This window comes from Aspergillus steynii (genome assembly GCF_002849105.1).
Source record: "Aspergillus steynii IBT 23096 chromosome Unknown P170scaffold_6, whole genome shotgun sequence".
NCBI lineage: Eukaryota > Fungi > Ascomycota > Eurotiomycetes > Eurotiales > Aspergillaceae > Aspergillus > Aspergillus steynii.
The window spans coordinates 3,021,226-3,037,175 of NW_020194403.1; the positions used below are offsets into that span (position 1 = coordinate 3,021,226).

Here is a 15,950-nt window from a genome sequence, read left to right on the forward strand (position 1 = left end):
TATCCCAGATCACCGGTGCGCGATGCTGGGAATAGCTTCAGCTTGGCAAAGCAAAACAACGGCCATGCCTGACATCGTCTGCCGGTGAATACGGAGGATTGTTGGAGCGGAGGGGAAGGTCTTTACCTAAGTCGACCCCTACATGCAGGTTTCGCGTACCTACATATTGGAGTCTTGGGACCCCTTCTGCATAAGCCTCGTTGTGCAGTCCATGGATCGGACTATTCGATAATAACAAAAAGCAAAAGGCCACCTCGACACATCCGCCGCGTCACGTGGGGAAGCACGTTATTGCCGCCTGATACCGTGTATTACACCGGAATCTAGTCGGGCCGACTGCTTGCCCCCGTTCTAGCGTATATTAACGTTACTCCAGAGTAAGATTACTGAGATTAGGTAACTGCCTACGTACGTTGTCTCAGATGTCTTGGAATACCTACAGTAGGGTAGGGTAAGGTAGGGTAGGTACTAGGTACTAGAAAGGTGTTCGAAGCTGTCAGGAGTGACTACCGATTGGTGATTCCCTTTGTTATCACGCATCACGTTGGCAGGCTGCATGGATTAACCATCCACACCCATGTCGCTACCGATCCATATCAGAGCCTGCCCACACTTTGCCATGACCCTTATCTTCCTTGGTAAACAAGAACCGACAACCGTTGGGGCCGACGTTGTTTGCTATTGGGAAGGGCTGTACTGGGCTGTATTGGGGTCTAGTAACCAATTTACCAGAAGGCGGTTGGGACGGTTAACAGCGCCCTACGGAGTACACAACTGGGCAGGGGAAAAAAAAAAATAAATCAAAAAAGCCGACCCGTAAATAGAAATACCCCATATCCTTTATTTATTTGATCTCTCTGCCCTTAACTGCTTGGAGGGATTGACCCGCAGATCATGAACCGAAAGACTTGCAGGGTCGAGCCGCGTCTTCGGCGGCCGGATAAATCGATGGCGTTGCTCGATTTGGCGCCTGAGGACGTGGCCTGCAGACGGTTCTACAGTAATTAATGAATCCAGAAGGGACCGACTCTGGGTGGAAGTAATCTCGCAGACTGTATGAGGTATTCTAGATTTTAGGGAATTACTATGGAAGATTGAAAATATTGAAATTATCTAGAACATCTAGAATATCTAGAACCATCCACCCCGTACTATAGTACTGTAGAGCCTGGCAATACCGGGCAATACCGTACCGGCGATAGATTACAGCCGTCTCTCCCGGACGGCCGTAACGATACCGTCCGCTTGCGCCTCCCTGGCCTTGGCGAGACTTCCACTCATCCCCATCCCAAAATCATCCCGTCGAGCCTTCATCTCCGTCGATTGCCTCCCGCAATTCTCGACTGCCAGTGCCGTGATTGATGATCTCGTCCCGTGCCCCCCGTGTTTACGGCCCCGTTGCTTTGGACCCGAGTCCCCTGCGTTGCTCTCAACGCTTCTTCAACTGATCTTCCCTCTCAACCCCGACTGAGAGCGAAGAAAAAAAAGATAAAAAAATACCGGTTGGAGAGAGACTGAGAGAAAGGAGGCTTTCCCTCCGGACACTCGTTTACTTTACTCGTCTTTAATTCTTCTCGTGTCTCGTCCTTCCCTGGACGGTCCTCTTCCATTTCTTCTTTTTCCCTTCCATTCTAATTGTCGATTATTCTTATCTCGGTTGCCCTTATTGGAAGCATCCCGTGGCTGGATTCAGGACGGCGATCTCGTTTTCCATCATTGCTCGCGTGCCCACACCGTTGACCCAGTTTTCCTTTAATTGTCCTCTCGACTTAATCGCGCCTTGACCGAGGCCCTCGCATCTTCTGGGAGCCTTCCCTCAGCGCGTCGGCCGCATCTTGACCCCGGTGTCCCACCCAATCCCCTTGGGACAACCACACCCTGGATACTCGCACAATGGGCTTGAAGCAGCGACTTTCGAAATGGCTACCCTCCTCGCCGAGCCTACCTCTAGATGACTCGTCGCGCGAAAAGGGTCGCAACGTCTCCAGATTCGCCTTTTTCAAGCGGAGGATACGGCTGAAGGGCAACTCGTCGATTTCGATACCCCTAGGATTCGTGCTCCTCTTCCCATGTCTCGTGATAGTTCTTGTCTTGCTTCTCTTCGTCCGGCACCCGGCGTCCCCTGGGGGAATCCTCATTCCTGCCGGCACGCCCCCATCGATAAGGTTGGTTGAGCCCCTGAATTCTAGACTTCATCGTCGTCCCTCGCTCTTCCTTTGCTGACCCAACCACCTCCCCACCACAGGAAAATCAGCGAAAAGTACGATAAGGTCTTCGCGACGGGATGCCGTCAAGTTGAGAAAGAGGTGGAAGGCAAGCGAGCCAACGCCGCATTCGTCGTTCTGGCTAGAAACAAGGAGATCGACGGCGTGGTCCAGTCGCTCAAATCCATCGAGAGGCATTTCAACCGATGGTTCCACTACCCTTACGTGTTCCTGAACGACGGTGATTTTGACGACGACTTCAAGAACGCCGTGAAGAACTATACCAGTGCTCCCGTGGAATTTGGAAAGATCGATGACAGCATGTGGGGGTATCCCAAGTGGGCCAACGAAGAGGTGGCCAAAGAAGGTATCAGAAAACAGGGTGACGCTGCCATCATGTACGGAGGAATGGAGAGCTACCACCACATGTGTCGATTCTATTCCGGGTGAGTATCACCGATCCGCTAAACACGCCCACGGCCGCTAATATTCCCCAACAGGCACTTCTACAAGCACCCCCTTCTGATGAAATACGAGTGGTACTGGCGTCTGGAGCCCGAGATCAAGTATTTCTGTGATATCACCTAGTAAGAACAAGCCCCTCCCTCTTCCTCTCGCCACCCAAACGGCGGTTTTGCTAACATTCCTCCCAGCGATCCCTTCGTTAAGATGGCCGAGGCCAATAAAACCTACGGGTTCACCATTGCCGTCAAAGAGCTCCGCGAGACCGTCCCCAACATCTTCCGATATGCGTCTGCTTATAAGCGAAAGAACAACCTGAAATCAAAGGGCCTGTGGGAGATGTTCCTCGAAAGGGACCCCGAGGAAGAGCCCAAGCCTGAGGAGGAGAAGCAAGACAAGCTCCCCGAGGAAATTTTGCAGAACGAACCCGGCGAGAACACCGTTCCCGACGTCGACCCGGAGGCCATGGAGGGCGAGAAATATAACATGTGTCATTTCTGGAGTAACTTTGAAATTGCACGCCTGGATTGGTTCCGCAGCAAGGAATATGAGGAATTCTTCGAGATGATGGACCGAAGTGGGGGATTCTGGACCGAACGAGTACGTGCCCGTTATTCCCACGCCTTTCATGGATCGATTTTGGCTAACAACTTCATCGTAGTGGGGTGATGCGCCGATTCACTCACTTGCCGCAGGTGCCCTCCTGTCGCCCTCCGATATCCACTACTTCCGTGACTTTGGCTACCGCCACACCACCATTCAACACTGTCCCGCCAACGCTCCTGCCCGTCAGCTGCCCCGAATTCCCTGGCTTGAAATGACCACGCAAGACGAGAAGGAGCGGTTCGAAGAGGACGAGTACTGGGCGAACGCCGACCCGGTGAAGGAGAACGGTGTCGGCTGCAGATGTAGATGCGATACGGATATTGTGGATGTCGAGGGCAAGCAAGGCAGCTGTCTCGCCGAGTGGGTGGAAGTTGCGGGAGGCTGGGCGTCGCCCTAGACCTGAGGCAACCTTTCTTGCTTGTTCGCTGTATAACTTTCGCCTCATTCACGTACCCATCTGTTCGACTATGAGCATTACTCGGGTCGCCCTTGGAGTTATTTGCTTGCGCCTGCATATTATGTTGGGCCGTGGGGTTCTGGACGGCGTTTTACGGATCTGACGGCTTATATCGAAGACGGTGTGACCATTCTCATAAATATTGACAAATTCATCTAGCGTGCTTTGTGTGTTTTATTTGGATTGTCGCGTTTCTCTCCAGAACATATCCATTATCTCGAAGGGGGGGAGGAAGAACCCATTGTTCGGCCATGAAGCGATTGCGAAGGAGTGCCAACCTGAGAGTCTCTGCGCACCATCCGGTCCTATATTCCCACCGATTGGGACCTTTCGGGAATACCGAATCAATCTTGTCTATCGCCATTTGCTGCGGACGAGTGTTTCTAGTCCACCGTGGATCCTCCCAACACCCCAGGGCGCCCAACCCTCTTCTATGGTCCCCGCCCCTTCGATTTTCAGAACATAGTCTGGTGATGATTTACGGTTTCTGTGATTCTCAAAGGCCATAATTTGGACCGAGGTGGATGGATTTACAGTGGCAGGATACACGACCTTGGTTCGCTTGGCCCGACGACAATTGTTACTATAATTCTTTCTGCCTCTGTTTTCTCCCCTGATTTCACCTTTTCCTCCCATCCTCGATCTTGCGCGAAATGTTTTTTGTCATAACTGTCTTGCTTGTCCTACTTCCACTTCTACCCCTCTTCTTTTTTTATTTCCCTTTATTATCCCTTAAATCATCATGTCATGAAATGTACATATCCATTCTCCTTTTTTGCAGTTCTCGTGAATCAGGGTCTTTTGTTTTTCCCCATACCCTATTCAACACATAACCCTATCAATTCCAAGCCACCGGTCCAGAAATGATTGTTTATAGAGTATGAAATAATTTGACTCTTGTGAAGAACTGTACGGTGGAGGGGCATCCGCCTTATCATCTTGTATGTTTATCCTCATCCAATGGACCCACGAGAGGGATGGGCTCTTCTGGAACGCTGCATGCGATCAACGGAAAGCCTCGCAAGGAGGTCTGCATCTTGCAGATATCTATAGAGGTGCGGGATGCATGGTAAGAGGCTCGTTGATTTTCTTCTCTTCCAAATGCACTGACGATGAGATGGGTGACGACAATGCCCGCCTGCTTAAGTAATATACAACACATTTAGAACCAGTTTGTATAATTGGTTCATACCGCTTAATACACAGACCAACCACCCCTGTGGATCTCTTTGAAACATTCCAAAGGGCATGGGGGGCAAGTGGCCGGGGTAGACCCTGGAGAGAGACGAGCAGATCATACATCCAAGACCGGGGAAGTATAGAAGACCCACCAGGATCTCCGGAGTCCCACTGCTGGTCTTGATGGCAGGAACTAAGCTTCGAGTCGACGAGTATCCCACGGCGGGATTTCGCTGCGCAGGTACTTCCAGATAACATCAGTGTAGTACTTCGCCGGATGACTCGTGCTCCGTCCGGTCGCGTCAGGTGCCCCGCGTTGCGCAGGCAGTGACGCTTCCCTGACCATCTTCTTCTTCCCTCCGTCTCGCTCCGTCTCTCCCTCTCTCCCCATCTCTTTTATCGCTCTGATCGACTCGGCTTATCCCTTGGCCTCTCTGGCATATCGATCTCTACCCCTCCTCCTTTCCCTGCATCAACCTTCCTTCCCTCCTTCCCCTCTGCACCGGGATTCCAACGACACTCCGTAACCCCCCACGGTGCTGGCGGTTGTCTCCATGGGAGCAGAAATATTCCTGACAGTTGTATTCGGTCATTGCCGATCCACCTGCACCTGACTTTTGACATTCTTCCGCCCGGCGCCGTTCTTCCTCTCCCCACACGCCGTCCGCCTCGTCATCGGGCACCCGCCTATTAGGCTGAGCTCATCGAAGGAAGCCTACCACCAGAGCGAAAGAACAGAACTATCCAGCTTCCTCTGCGCAGTTAACGTATCCTCCCGTTGATCCTCCGTTCTATTATATATTGATTTGATCGCTTTCTTCCCGATTCTCGGTCGAAGATCCGTTCGCTCGGCATCATCGGGCTGGATCTACATTCCCCTCATTTTGCGCTCCCATGACACTTACACTGCGTCAACATGGCTGACTCTCAAGAGCCTTCCTTCAGGCGCCCGGCTACTGCTTCCAACGCTTCCCATCTACGCTACCCTACTCTACCACCCCTGAGCGGTTCTGTCGAAGAGTGGCTTTCTCGCTCGCGGCCGATCGCCATGACGTCAACCCCTCCGCCAGAACAGCCTTCTAAATCGCTGAGCGAGAGTTGGGCAACTCTGAGTGCGTCCGATATCCACTCGGAGGACGGTGCTCGGTCTGAACTCACCGATGCTGGATCCTTGATCGATCAGCCCGGTCCCGACGACGTAGCCAGCCTCGATGAACGGTACAGCTGCAGCGAGACCGACGGAAACGACGAAGAACCATTCGACGGCGACGGCTATGACTCCAACAGTAACGTCTCCGACTCGCAGGAACTGCCCTCCCTCTTTTCCCAGCTTCGGGGCTCTATCGACGATAGCAATATCACGGCGAAGACCGCCTTTCGTCCACCAGTCGAGTCCATTGAATTCACTGAGCCCGAAGAATGGCCTGCCGCCGAACGGGTGGAACTGAAACAAAGGATCCGCACTTTGGAGGACTTTGAAGCTGCAGAGCTGCAGCGACAGCTCCCCTTCAGTTTTGAAGACTCAACTCTGATGGCCACCGCCCAGCAGACGATGACCAAGAGAAGCCTCGATACCGACAAACCATTCCGTGTGCTGTATGTCGGTAGTCCCGACTTTCGAAACATCATTCTGGACAAAATCGGTGACGTTCTCGTATCGAGTACTTGCAGCGGCTTTGAGAGCAGCTCCACAGAGTCTTCTAGATACCATGTTGTGCCGACGTCCTATGGCGTAGGAGCCGTCCCCAATTTTGCGGAGCTGCTTCCGATTCACGTCCAGCTTATCGTTGATGAGTGTCTCGAGGCTTCTTCGGACAGCCATGAAAGTTTCGGTGCAATCGTCTTGAACTTTAAGAACAGGCCGGCCAGCACGTCCACATGGACGGGGAGGGAGTATTCCATCTCGTCCCGCTCCGAATGGACACTACCCGATGTAGCCATTATCTTCGTGTCCAACGCAGACACCCCCGCGACTACGGAGGCACAGAGATTGGCTCGCATCGCCATGGAAAGACATGACATCCCAACTATGATCATTTCGGAGCGGCCACTCTGGAAAATGACCAAAGAGCCGATTCCACTGAACCACAATAGTCTTCACATGTGCCTGGAATCCCGCCACAAGCCAACCGGAAAGATGGCCGTGGTGAGACGGTACCCGATTGATCTGAAGACTTTTGAAAGCGTTACTCCTAGTCAACTGAACCGCAACCTGGCCTCCCTAGCGAGCAACAACCCTAAGCAAATCTGCAAAATCACAGCAAGGGAACCTCAACCGGCTCAGAGCACGTTGTTTCTCGAGTCCAAAAAGTACGCAATGCGCTTTTCTCCTCTTGCCTACTTGGGCGACAAGTATGGGTCGGCGCTGCCATTGTGTCTACTGGGTTTGACTTTCTTGTCTGCCATGATTATCGGCTTCTCTCCCTCCGCTATATCCAACAACCTTGAAAGATCTGGCTTGAGCACAGTTCCCCCCACTAGCGTTATGCCGGTAGATGATCAGAGACGAACATCGCTCTCGGTCTCGGTCATGTCTTCGACCTTTGGAATGGCTCAGATTTCAGGATCCCAGTCGCATGGACCAGGACGACTAGAAGACCTGCTTGGAGAGATGGGGCTCTCTTCGGAGCAGCGGGAGAGATCCGATGGCTTTGAAATCCAGGTAGTTGGCGACTGCCACTTGGTAATCAAGCCCCCGCGGAAGACCCCCACCAGCAAAAAGCAGCCTAAGTTCGGGGTGCAGGTCAGTCGGCGGGAAAAGATCCTGACTTACGAACTTTCCAAGTTATTCGAAGATGTATACAGCCTCAAGTTGGATCGGGGCGACGCATACGGGATAGTGAACGTCACCATAACCACTCAATCCAAAGCCCCTGTTAACGAGACGATAACGGTAGATCTGGGCACGCCATGGCTGAAGATTGCGAACTGGAAACGAGCCGCCCAGGTCATCACTTCGCAGCTGATGAGGGACTTTAGCACCGCGCATAACGGATTTTCCGAGGCATATGGCCGGCTCTTCACTGACTTGCAGGTACTGATGGGGGACGTGGTGAAAAGAGCCCATGTCTTGCGTCGAGAAGCTGATGAGTTGCGGCGTGACTCGTTGGGGCTTTCAATTGAAACTCGTGATGTGGTTCTGGGCCGGTCCAAGCAGTTGTCCGAGGCCATCAAACGCAACGCCGTTCAGCCCTTCCTGGCCGCATCGTCGGTATTGCAAGACCATACCAACAAGGTCAACCGAGAAGCTAAAGAGATCATGAGCGACACGTGGAAGAGGATCAGTACGCGCGCCCATGGCCTTGACACGGTGGCATGGAAGGATCATGTGCGAAATGCGAGGAAGTGCCAGGCTTTGGACAGAGCACAGAAGAAAGCAAAGGGTCTAATGCACTGGACCCATTTGCCAGCCCGCTGAGGTGCCTTTGGATCTCTGATAGTCATCCAGCTTTTTACGACTAACGCTGTTTTCTCCGGTCTTGAATTTTGCTGTCTCTTAGTCTAGTTTAGTTTATTTCATTTTATTCTACTTCCTTTCTCTCCTCTCTGGCCTGCTGGGTTGGGGTAGTTTATCTTCAGAGAAATGGTTAAACAGTAAAAAGAAAAGGAATAAGAAGAAAGAAAGGGAAATTGAAGAGATGAGTGGGAGACATGCTGGGGAAATCCCGGTGATGGATTCTTCTGCAGACTTTGGGTGGCAGCGGTGCCTCAGGCAAAGAACCTTCCCCCCACCTTCGTAGAACAAAAACATCCGCTCATATTTTCCCACTTCTCTTTCTAGACTCATCTTCCCCCCATCGATTATCCCACCCCTTTTCTTCGGGTATTCAGGTACACTCCCCCGGGTTCCCTCCTAAATCCCCTGGAATTTCCTTGGTCTCTTACAAATCGTCTTGTGATTTTTAGATCTCCATCGCATCTTATCACCATGTCCGACGTCGCTGAGCCCAAGCCTGACCCCGCCACCGGCGCTCCTGAGGCCGAAAAGCCCCAGGAGACCACCCCCGCCACTACCGAGGCCACCAAGACGGAGGAGGAGAAGCCTGCCACCGAGTCTGCTGTCGATGCAGCTAAGGAGGCCACCACCAAGACCACCGACAGCGTGTTCTCCATGTTCGGCGGCGGTCCCAAGAAGGAGAAGAAGGAGGAGCCCGAGGACGATAAGAACGAGCCCTCCGGCTCTTCCAAGGCCCAGAAGAAGGCTGAAGAGGATGTGAGTGCTGGATTTATTCTTTCTTCGTTGATTTTCTCACGTCTCTGGGTTTTGCGCCCTCTTTTCCTCGCGAGAAGTGAGACGTCTGAACACTTCTTGTTCTTCCTGCTCTTTTCCCCCATTTTCTTTTCTTTTCTTTTCTCTGCTTATTCTGCGGGCATTCTGGGGTCCAAGAAGTAGATGCAAATGCGTTATATCTATTCCTATTGAGCCTTTTACTAACGTGTTCATCTAATAGGACGAGGCCCCCGAGTCCCCTGAAGTTCACTTCGAGCCCGTCATCCGCTTGACCGAGAAGGTGGAAACCAAGACCAACGAAGAACTCGAGGAGCAGATGTTCAAGATGCGTGCTAAGCTCTTCCGATTCGACCGCGACGCCAAGGAGTGGAAGGAGCGTGGTACCGGAGATGTTAGACTGCTCAAGCACAAGGAGAACCAGAAGACTCGTCTGGTCATGCGCCGCGACAAGACCCTCAAGGTCTGCGCTAACCACTACAGTATGTCTTATCTTGAGCGCCCTTGTCCTCGGGGGCTTGTTCATAATATACCGGATGCTAACGAGATTCCAGTTGTTCCCGACATGGAGCTGAAGGCCAACGTTGGCAGTGACCGCAGCTGGGTTTGGAACGCCACTGCCGATGTCAGCGAGGGTGAGACGGAACCCCAGACCTTTGCCATCCGTTTCGCCAACAGCGAGAGTGAGTTATCACCTGCCCTAGAATGGCGCTCGAAGATCGCATGGCTAACTCGCGTTTAGACGCCAACCTGTTCAAGGAAGCTTTCGAGAAGGCCCAGCAGGAGAACGAAAAGATCCTTTCCCAGCAGTAAATTAGTGCGGTTGCGAAACAATAAGGATCATTCTCCGTTGGAGATCCCATATTTGGTCATCTTTCTGATTCCCTCGCGCTCCAGCGGTCTCTCTCATGACCGTTCACGAAGACTTTATCCCCCAATACACCATACCAGAATTCCCCTTTTTCTCGACACACATTGCCCCATCGAATCCTCCTTCTTTCTTAAACCCCCTTTACCCTGATTAATGAGACCGGCGTGACCCGGCTGTGAACCAGCCTGTGACGCGGGAGCGACGCCGATTTTCTCCCCTGTCGCATCGAGTGTCGTTCCAGGCGCCACCGGCCGTAGATAGATGTCCCGATCCCCAAATATACGTTTTGAAATGCATTATTACTGCCCTGATCTGATGTATTGAGACTTGAAACAATTTAAAATGATAGACTTGCTCTGGGTGTGTTTCTCTGCTGGCTGGTGTTTGTAGGAAGACGCAGCGAACGAGAGTAAAAGCAATCGGAGAACTCCGTGAACAAAATGCAGGAGTCGTGAAAACACTGGGAAATCCGGTGCTTTGGGAGTGGCGGGCAGGAAGCCTCCGGGTTTCGTGAAGTCGGATCGCTTCATCTGCCGCAGAATCCCATCTTCTCTTTCTCCCCCACTCCAGCTTCACTCTCCGCCCGTCACTTCTTTCTAGACACCCTGCAAACTCGCGCTCCCCACCAACATTTACTGCAGTTCTTGCTGGTTCTTCTTCATTTATTTCAGCTTATATACCATCCAAGGTAGCCCCCCCCCACTCGAGCTATTCTGATCGACCCGCCGACCAACATCTAATCTCGCTTTACCCAACGTCGCGTTAACCCAGAGCTTTCTAGTCTACTGTCAATTCCCCCTTATCACCTCACTTAACTCGTCACATTGGCCTAGTGTCTGTTTTCACAATGCCTGACGTAAGTTTTGTGTGCCTGCCCTGGTCTATTGTGCTTTCAACCCTGGCGCTCTGCTGCGTGACGCACGTCTTTCACCCCATGATTTCTCTGCTTTCGCATGTTACTAACGCGATTTCCTTGTTCTCGACATCCAGGTCAAAAGAAATATCAGACTGGTCACAGAACAGCATGTTGTGTATGTTTTGAAACGAGCTGCCCCTGCACACCTTCACGCGCCTTTGTCGACAGCCACCCACCTGCCTACCCTTTCTCCCTCCCTTCGCGACACGCCTTCGTTTTCTTGATGCGGTGGATGTCGCGTGGCATTCTATCGGCTGCGCTATAATAAAGCTTTCCATTTCGGTCGTGTCCACGATGGTTGGATACCGGGTTAGATTTTGCATTTGCTGACGCTTTGCGTCCACAGGAACAAAGACTCTGGCGTTGAAGGGTTCCCTCTTCGAGCGTGGTCGATTGAGATTTACCTGCTCAATGAACACGGTGAGCAGGTGCCTGCAACTGTCTTCGATAAGGTCGTGTATTCGTTGCATCCTAGTTTCGGTGATAGGTATAAGCAGAGTTCGTCTCCCGTCCCTTCCGTCTTTGTCGCTTTTGTTTTCATCTCCCAATTGCGTCCATTTGGCCCTAAGCATATGGGGTTTGCCATCAAACTTGTGAATTGAGGATGAGACGCAAACTACTCTGTGGACTAGGGACTCGTGCTAACGGATAATCCACAACAGCCTTCAAGAACCCTCCTTTCAGGATCGCGGAGGAAGGATGGGGTGAATTTGACATGCAGATCAGCTTGTTCGCTGACAAGGAACATTCCGTGACGCACGATCTCAACTTTGCCCAAACACGCTACGAGTCTAAGCATCCTATTGTGAGTCACCACTCGCCGATACCCCGTTGCTCATATGAACACCTGCTCATCGATTTGATTTTCATAGACGTTCAAAAACCCCAAGCCTGCCTTGCTGGCTGCTCTCCGTGAATCGGGGCCTGTACCGGGAGATGAAAACGGGGTGAAGGCGAAGCGTTCGGCGGGAGCCGATGAAGGGTCCAAGAAGAAGAAGCGGACGGAGAAGAACGTAAGATGCCCCGGATCTGACCGACACAGAAGCACTCCTAATGGTACCGTGCGATGCAGGTCGACATGGATAAGCTGGCCGACGGCCTCCAGAGACTCGGCGAGGACGACCTTCTCCAGGTGGTGCAGATGGTCCACGACAACAAAGCACCAGACTCATATACCAAGAATGACGTTGAGCGTAAGTCCGAAGCCATCCCTCTTTTCATTTGCAGTCCTAACTCATCGATCAGAGGGAGAATTCCACGTCGATCTCTACACCCTACCAGACGCCTTAATCAAAATGCTGTGGGAATTTACGCAAGAAAAGGGAGCTCTGTAAGCGCTGGAAAAGGGGGCCATAAAGCTTGGATATACTCTTGCATCGAACTCCTCTTGATCTATGTTCACGTCCTTTTTTTTTCCCTTATGAAAACGCCGTCTCCATAATACCTTTTTCTTTTCCTCTTCTTCCTCTCTTCCTGTTCTATTTCAAACTCAGACTCTATTCTATCTCCAACATCCTCTCGACCTTCTTCATCGTCATTAATGTTATCTTGTTCCATCCCTCTCCCTCTTCCATCTCTCTCTCTTGATTCCAACTCCCTCCTCGTTCTGTTCTGTTTTGATTCTCTCCACCTCTTTCTTAAGATGTATCCACCCGGATCATCCGGATCTGTGTCTCTACGGTAGTCTTCGGGGCTGTTTCTGTTCAAGTATTCGTACAGGTTCTTTTCTTTTCTGAAAGTCATGCATGCACCGCACTCTTTTTGTTTCTTTATTCTGCAGCTGGAGAAATTAGAAAAGATGTTTTTTTTTTTTTTATCGGCTCTTCGATCATTCGGTTATTGGAAGTTCCGCAAACCCAACTCAAGCCAAGCCAAGCTCAGATCGGATCGGACTGAGTATGTATGTTTAATGCTGGTACTGGGGATGTAGAAGTAGAAGGGGGAGGTGGAGATGGATGGATAGTTAGGGAATGGGTATGTGTATGGGTATGTGTATTACTTCGTGCGTATGTCCAGTCCTAGGTACAGGGTAATATCATGCTTGCTTGGGTTCTATCCTTGATTCTGTGGTGGTCGATTGTTGGTTTAGCTCAACGGGATTATTCGGTCGTGTCATTCTCAGTCGTGTCGTGTTATTTGGTTCAGAGTGCATTGGGCGCGGCTGAAAAGATCGGATGGCACGACAAGTTGCAAGAGTAGATTTCCTTACTTAGATGAATGATTCGAAGCATCCGGTGACTGATGATCTTGGTGAATCATGGGACGATATGGTTGAGGTAGAGATAAATGGTGATGGGATTATGTAGTTACAATCATTCATTCATTATTCATTCATTCATTCAGTGAGTCAGTCGATCAAGAAAGATATAGAAGCGAAAACCCTCATCCTGGCATTCTGAATTATTGATTTAGATATGGGATGAGATTATGAATAGGTGCAGCGGTGGGTTCGTATCATATTTATCAAAACTGAATTGCAGTACATACAATGAACGAGTTGGATATCTCAAGTTCAACCATCAAAAAAATTAGACATAAAGATCCCGATCAGTCAGGAGACGTTCACCAAGACAAGAAGAGCAGACAAGCACAAAAAAACAAAAGAAGGACTGATTGCCAACCCCCAACACCTGTATATCCATTCATATGCACCTAGTAGATCATTCAAAGAGAGACAGGCAGTAAAGTAAAAAAAATTTGACAAACGACAGATTGGGATCTTAAAAATTGTAGTAAGAAGATAAGACAGATCTCGAGCAGTCAATGCTGGAGATGAAACGAAGAGCAGCCCGAGCGCCCGCTGTGCTTCAATCGATGAAACATCCGGTTCCGGTGGGAGGAGTGGTATCGAGGAGTCTGGTAGAGGCTAGTGGATGAGGAATAGGTAGTTCACAAAACTCGATTCCTGCGGTTGGTTCCATGGTAAGCGTGTGAAACACCAAACAATAGCCAAAAGCTTGCGGACCCACAGATAACGGAAAGGGGTTAAAGTTAAAGGGCAGGGAAAGAAGGGTCAGAGGGTCAGAGAGGTGGGATGCTTACATTTTCAGTAGATCCTCCAGAGTGTCGGCGGTGCAGCTCTTTCCACGGGGGATCTGTTGAGGAATCTCCACAATGGTAGCGAAAACATCCCCCCCTTTGTAGGCCAACAGGGCAGGAGCCCGGATATGGTCCATCTCGGCGATTTCGTAATGCAGCTTGATGAAGTGAACGGAGGGTTGGCGGCGAGCAATCGATGCCAAGCAGTCTTCCACTTGAGCGCTGGTTTTGGACTGGAAGAAAAGTTAGCATGCGCAAAACCCCCTTTTCTCTTCCCGTATACCCGAAGACCGGGTAATGATGTCACGTACCTCGGGATCATAGACACACACGACCACTATCGTATCCGACGTCACCTTCTCAATGGCATCCAGATATCCAACCGCGTCGACTGTGTCCACCGAGCCGTACATTTTCCGGCGAGGACTCGCTCGCCGGTGAGGAACCTGGCGCAGCTCCGCCATGCGCGACTCGCGCCACCGGCGAAGGAACCGATCCTCATCTTCTTCGCTGCCAGAGCCATCCGGGGGTGTAGAGTTGTGTAGAAGGGTTGCGTCATCGGTCACAGCCTTGGAGGGGCGCGAGTCGCCGAACAAGGTGCGGCGGAAGGAACCCTTACGGGCACGTTCGAAGGCCTGGGCGTCGGCAATGACACCTTTCGGGCCGGTGTTGGCATCGTAGACCATGTTCGGGACATGGTAGGTACTTGTGCGAGACATGTTGGGATCGTGGTCTTCGTCGTCGGAGTACTGGGGTTGGTCGTTGGCGTCGTCGTCCGAGTCGGGAATGGAGTCACGGTCAGAGTTGTCACGGTCTTCAGGATGGGTGGAGTATCGCTCCCGGCTGTTATGGGCGAGGCGATTGAACTCGTCTTGTGCAGAGGACATGGTGAAAGAAAAGGAAACACGAGGGGGGAGGCGCGCGGGGGTAGGGCGAGCTTTTATAAAAGCCCAACGAAGACAATGAATTGATTAGTTGGTATAATTAGAATCGGGCTGATCTGCGTCAGGCAAAGGGTTTCCTCTTTTTTTTTTCTTGGTTCAATTTGCCAGCGAAGCAAGAGAGAAGGAAGAGAAAAAGAAAAAAAGAAAAAGAAAAAACCAGACTCGTATCAGAGATGACGACTCGCGGGGCCAAGTGGTTTCAGATGCTTTTTTAGTTTTCCCCTGAGAAGCGTCGATGGTGGACTCGAAGGCGAGAACTAATCCAGTGAAGGTGAGTGGTACGGAGACGATCGTCTTCCGGGGCTGAAAGTGGCGGGAGATGAAACAATCGACCCGGAGGGAGGACAAGGTGAAGCGAAAGCGAGGACGATCGAGGAGCCGGGAGGGAAGAAAAACCGTGGAAAGCGGACGGGGTCTCCGAGGGGCAGCAGAAGGATCATCATCCCTTCGACGGATCCTTCTCAAGTCGCCTTCCTCCCCCTTTTCGTCCTAAACGGAAGTTGTTTTAGAAAGTGGAGGCCGTCTCAGCCACTCCGAGTGGGGTGGAAGACACGAAGAATCTTCCATGGTCCTCCCTGGCAATCGGAGCCATCATAAAACAGGGCTGTTGGGCATTCTCGATGGAAGGCAAGACCTTCTGAAACCGCGAAGATCCACGGTTGAGAAGTGGATATCTCGGTCGTGGCGCCGAAGGAAAAGAAGTAGATGAAGAAGATGATGATGATGAAGAAGAACGCGGGCCAAAGCAACGACGTCAAACCACCAACCGACCGATGCGGATGCCACGTGCCAAAGACCCGGCACTTTTTCCTCTGCCGGTTCTTCTCGTTGCCTTGTAGCCTCGTCTCTTCGGTTTCCCTCGTCCAACGTTCTTGGCTAGTACGAATATGCAGCAGCTACGTCTCATCCTGCAGGCAGAGTCATCTCGTCACCTTCATCAATCATCCCTCGACAGATACCGCCAAAGATTGATCGATCGAGGTCGAGTCGTCTCTCCGCACGACCACAATAGACCTGTTTCATGCCATCTTCTTCGCCAATGGC

General features: G+C 51.4%; 5 protein-coding genes across 5 annotated transcripts; 4 read left to right on the plus strand and 1 right to left on the minus strand.

The window, feature by feature from the left end:
• Positions 1-1,893: 1,893 nt before the first annotated feature.
• P170DRAFT_478170 (glycosyltransferase family 15 protein) lies at positions 1,894-3,669 on the plus strand (the record flags this gene model as incomplete). Its single annotated transcript, XM_024853533.1, has 5 exons — positions 1,894-2,165; positions 2,246-2,650; positions 2,705-2,791; positions 2,858-3,266; positions 3,328-3,669. 5 exons carry the CDS (start codon positions 1,894-1,896, stop codon positions 3,667-3,669), a joined length of 1,515 nt encoding a protein of 504 aa, XP_024702618.1.
• A 2,155-nt stretch (positions 3,670-5,824) lies between these two features.
• P170DRAFT_362996 (uncharacterized protein) lies at positions 5,825-8,326 on the plus strand (the record flags this gene model as incomplete). Its single annotated transcript, XM_024844547.1, has 1 exon — positions 5,825-8,326. The coding sequence occupies one exon, from the start codon at positions 5,825-5,827 to the stop codon at positions 8,324-8,326; it is 2,502 nt and encodes an 833-aa protein (XP_024702619.1).
• Positions 8,327-8,836: 510 nt separating this feature from the next.
• P170DRAFT_413177 (Ran GTPase-binding protein YRB1) lies at positions 8,837-10,351 on the plus strand (the record flags this gene model as incomplete). The annotated part of the gene is made up of 4 exons (XM_024846961.1): positions 8,837-9,121; positions 9,360-9,618; positions 9,691-9,819; positions 9,879-10,351. 4 exons carry the CDS (start codon positions 8,837-8,839, stop codon positions 9,947-9,949), a joined length of 744 nt encoding a protein of 247 aa, XP_024702620.1. The 3' UTR covers positions 9,950-10,351.
• A 215-nt stretch (positions 10,352-10,566) lies between these two features.
• P170DRAFT_439006 (putative transcription initiation factor subunit (TAF30)) lies at positions 10,567-12,711 on the plus strand. The gene is made up of 8 exons (XM_024849739.1): positions 10,567-10,695; positions 10,789-10,863; positions 10,998-11,038; positions 11,270-11,421; positions 11,586-11,728; positions 11,796-11,936; positions 11,996-12,116; positions 12,169-12,711. The coding sequence occupies exons 2-8, from the start codon at positions 10,855-10,857 to the stop codon at positions 12,255-12,257; spliced, it is 696 nt and encodes a 231-aa protein (XP_024702621.1). The 5' UTR covers positions 10,567-10,695; positions 10,789-10,854; the 3' UTR covers positions 12,258-12,711.
• A 984-nt stretch (positions 12,712-13,695) lies between these two features.
• P170DRAFT_238869 (phosducin family protein) lies at positions 13,696-15,006 on the minus strand. The gene is made up of 3 exons (XM_024842941.1): positions 14,274-15,006; positions 13,966-14,195; positions 13,696-13,828 (listed from the first exon to the last, which is right to left on the minus strand). Exons 1-3 carry the CDS (start codon positions 14,847-14,849, stop codon positions 13,813-13,815), a joined length of 822 nt encoding a protein of 273 aa, XP_024702622.1. The 5' UTR covers positions 14,850-15,006; the 3' UTR covers positions 13,696-13,812.
• Positions 15,007-15,950: the final 944 nt, after the last annotated feature.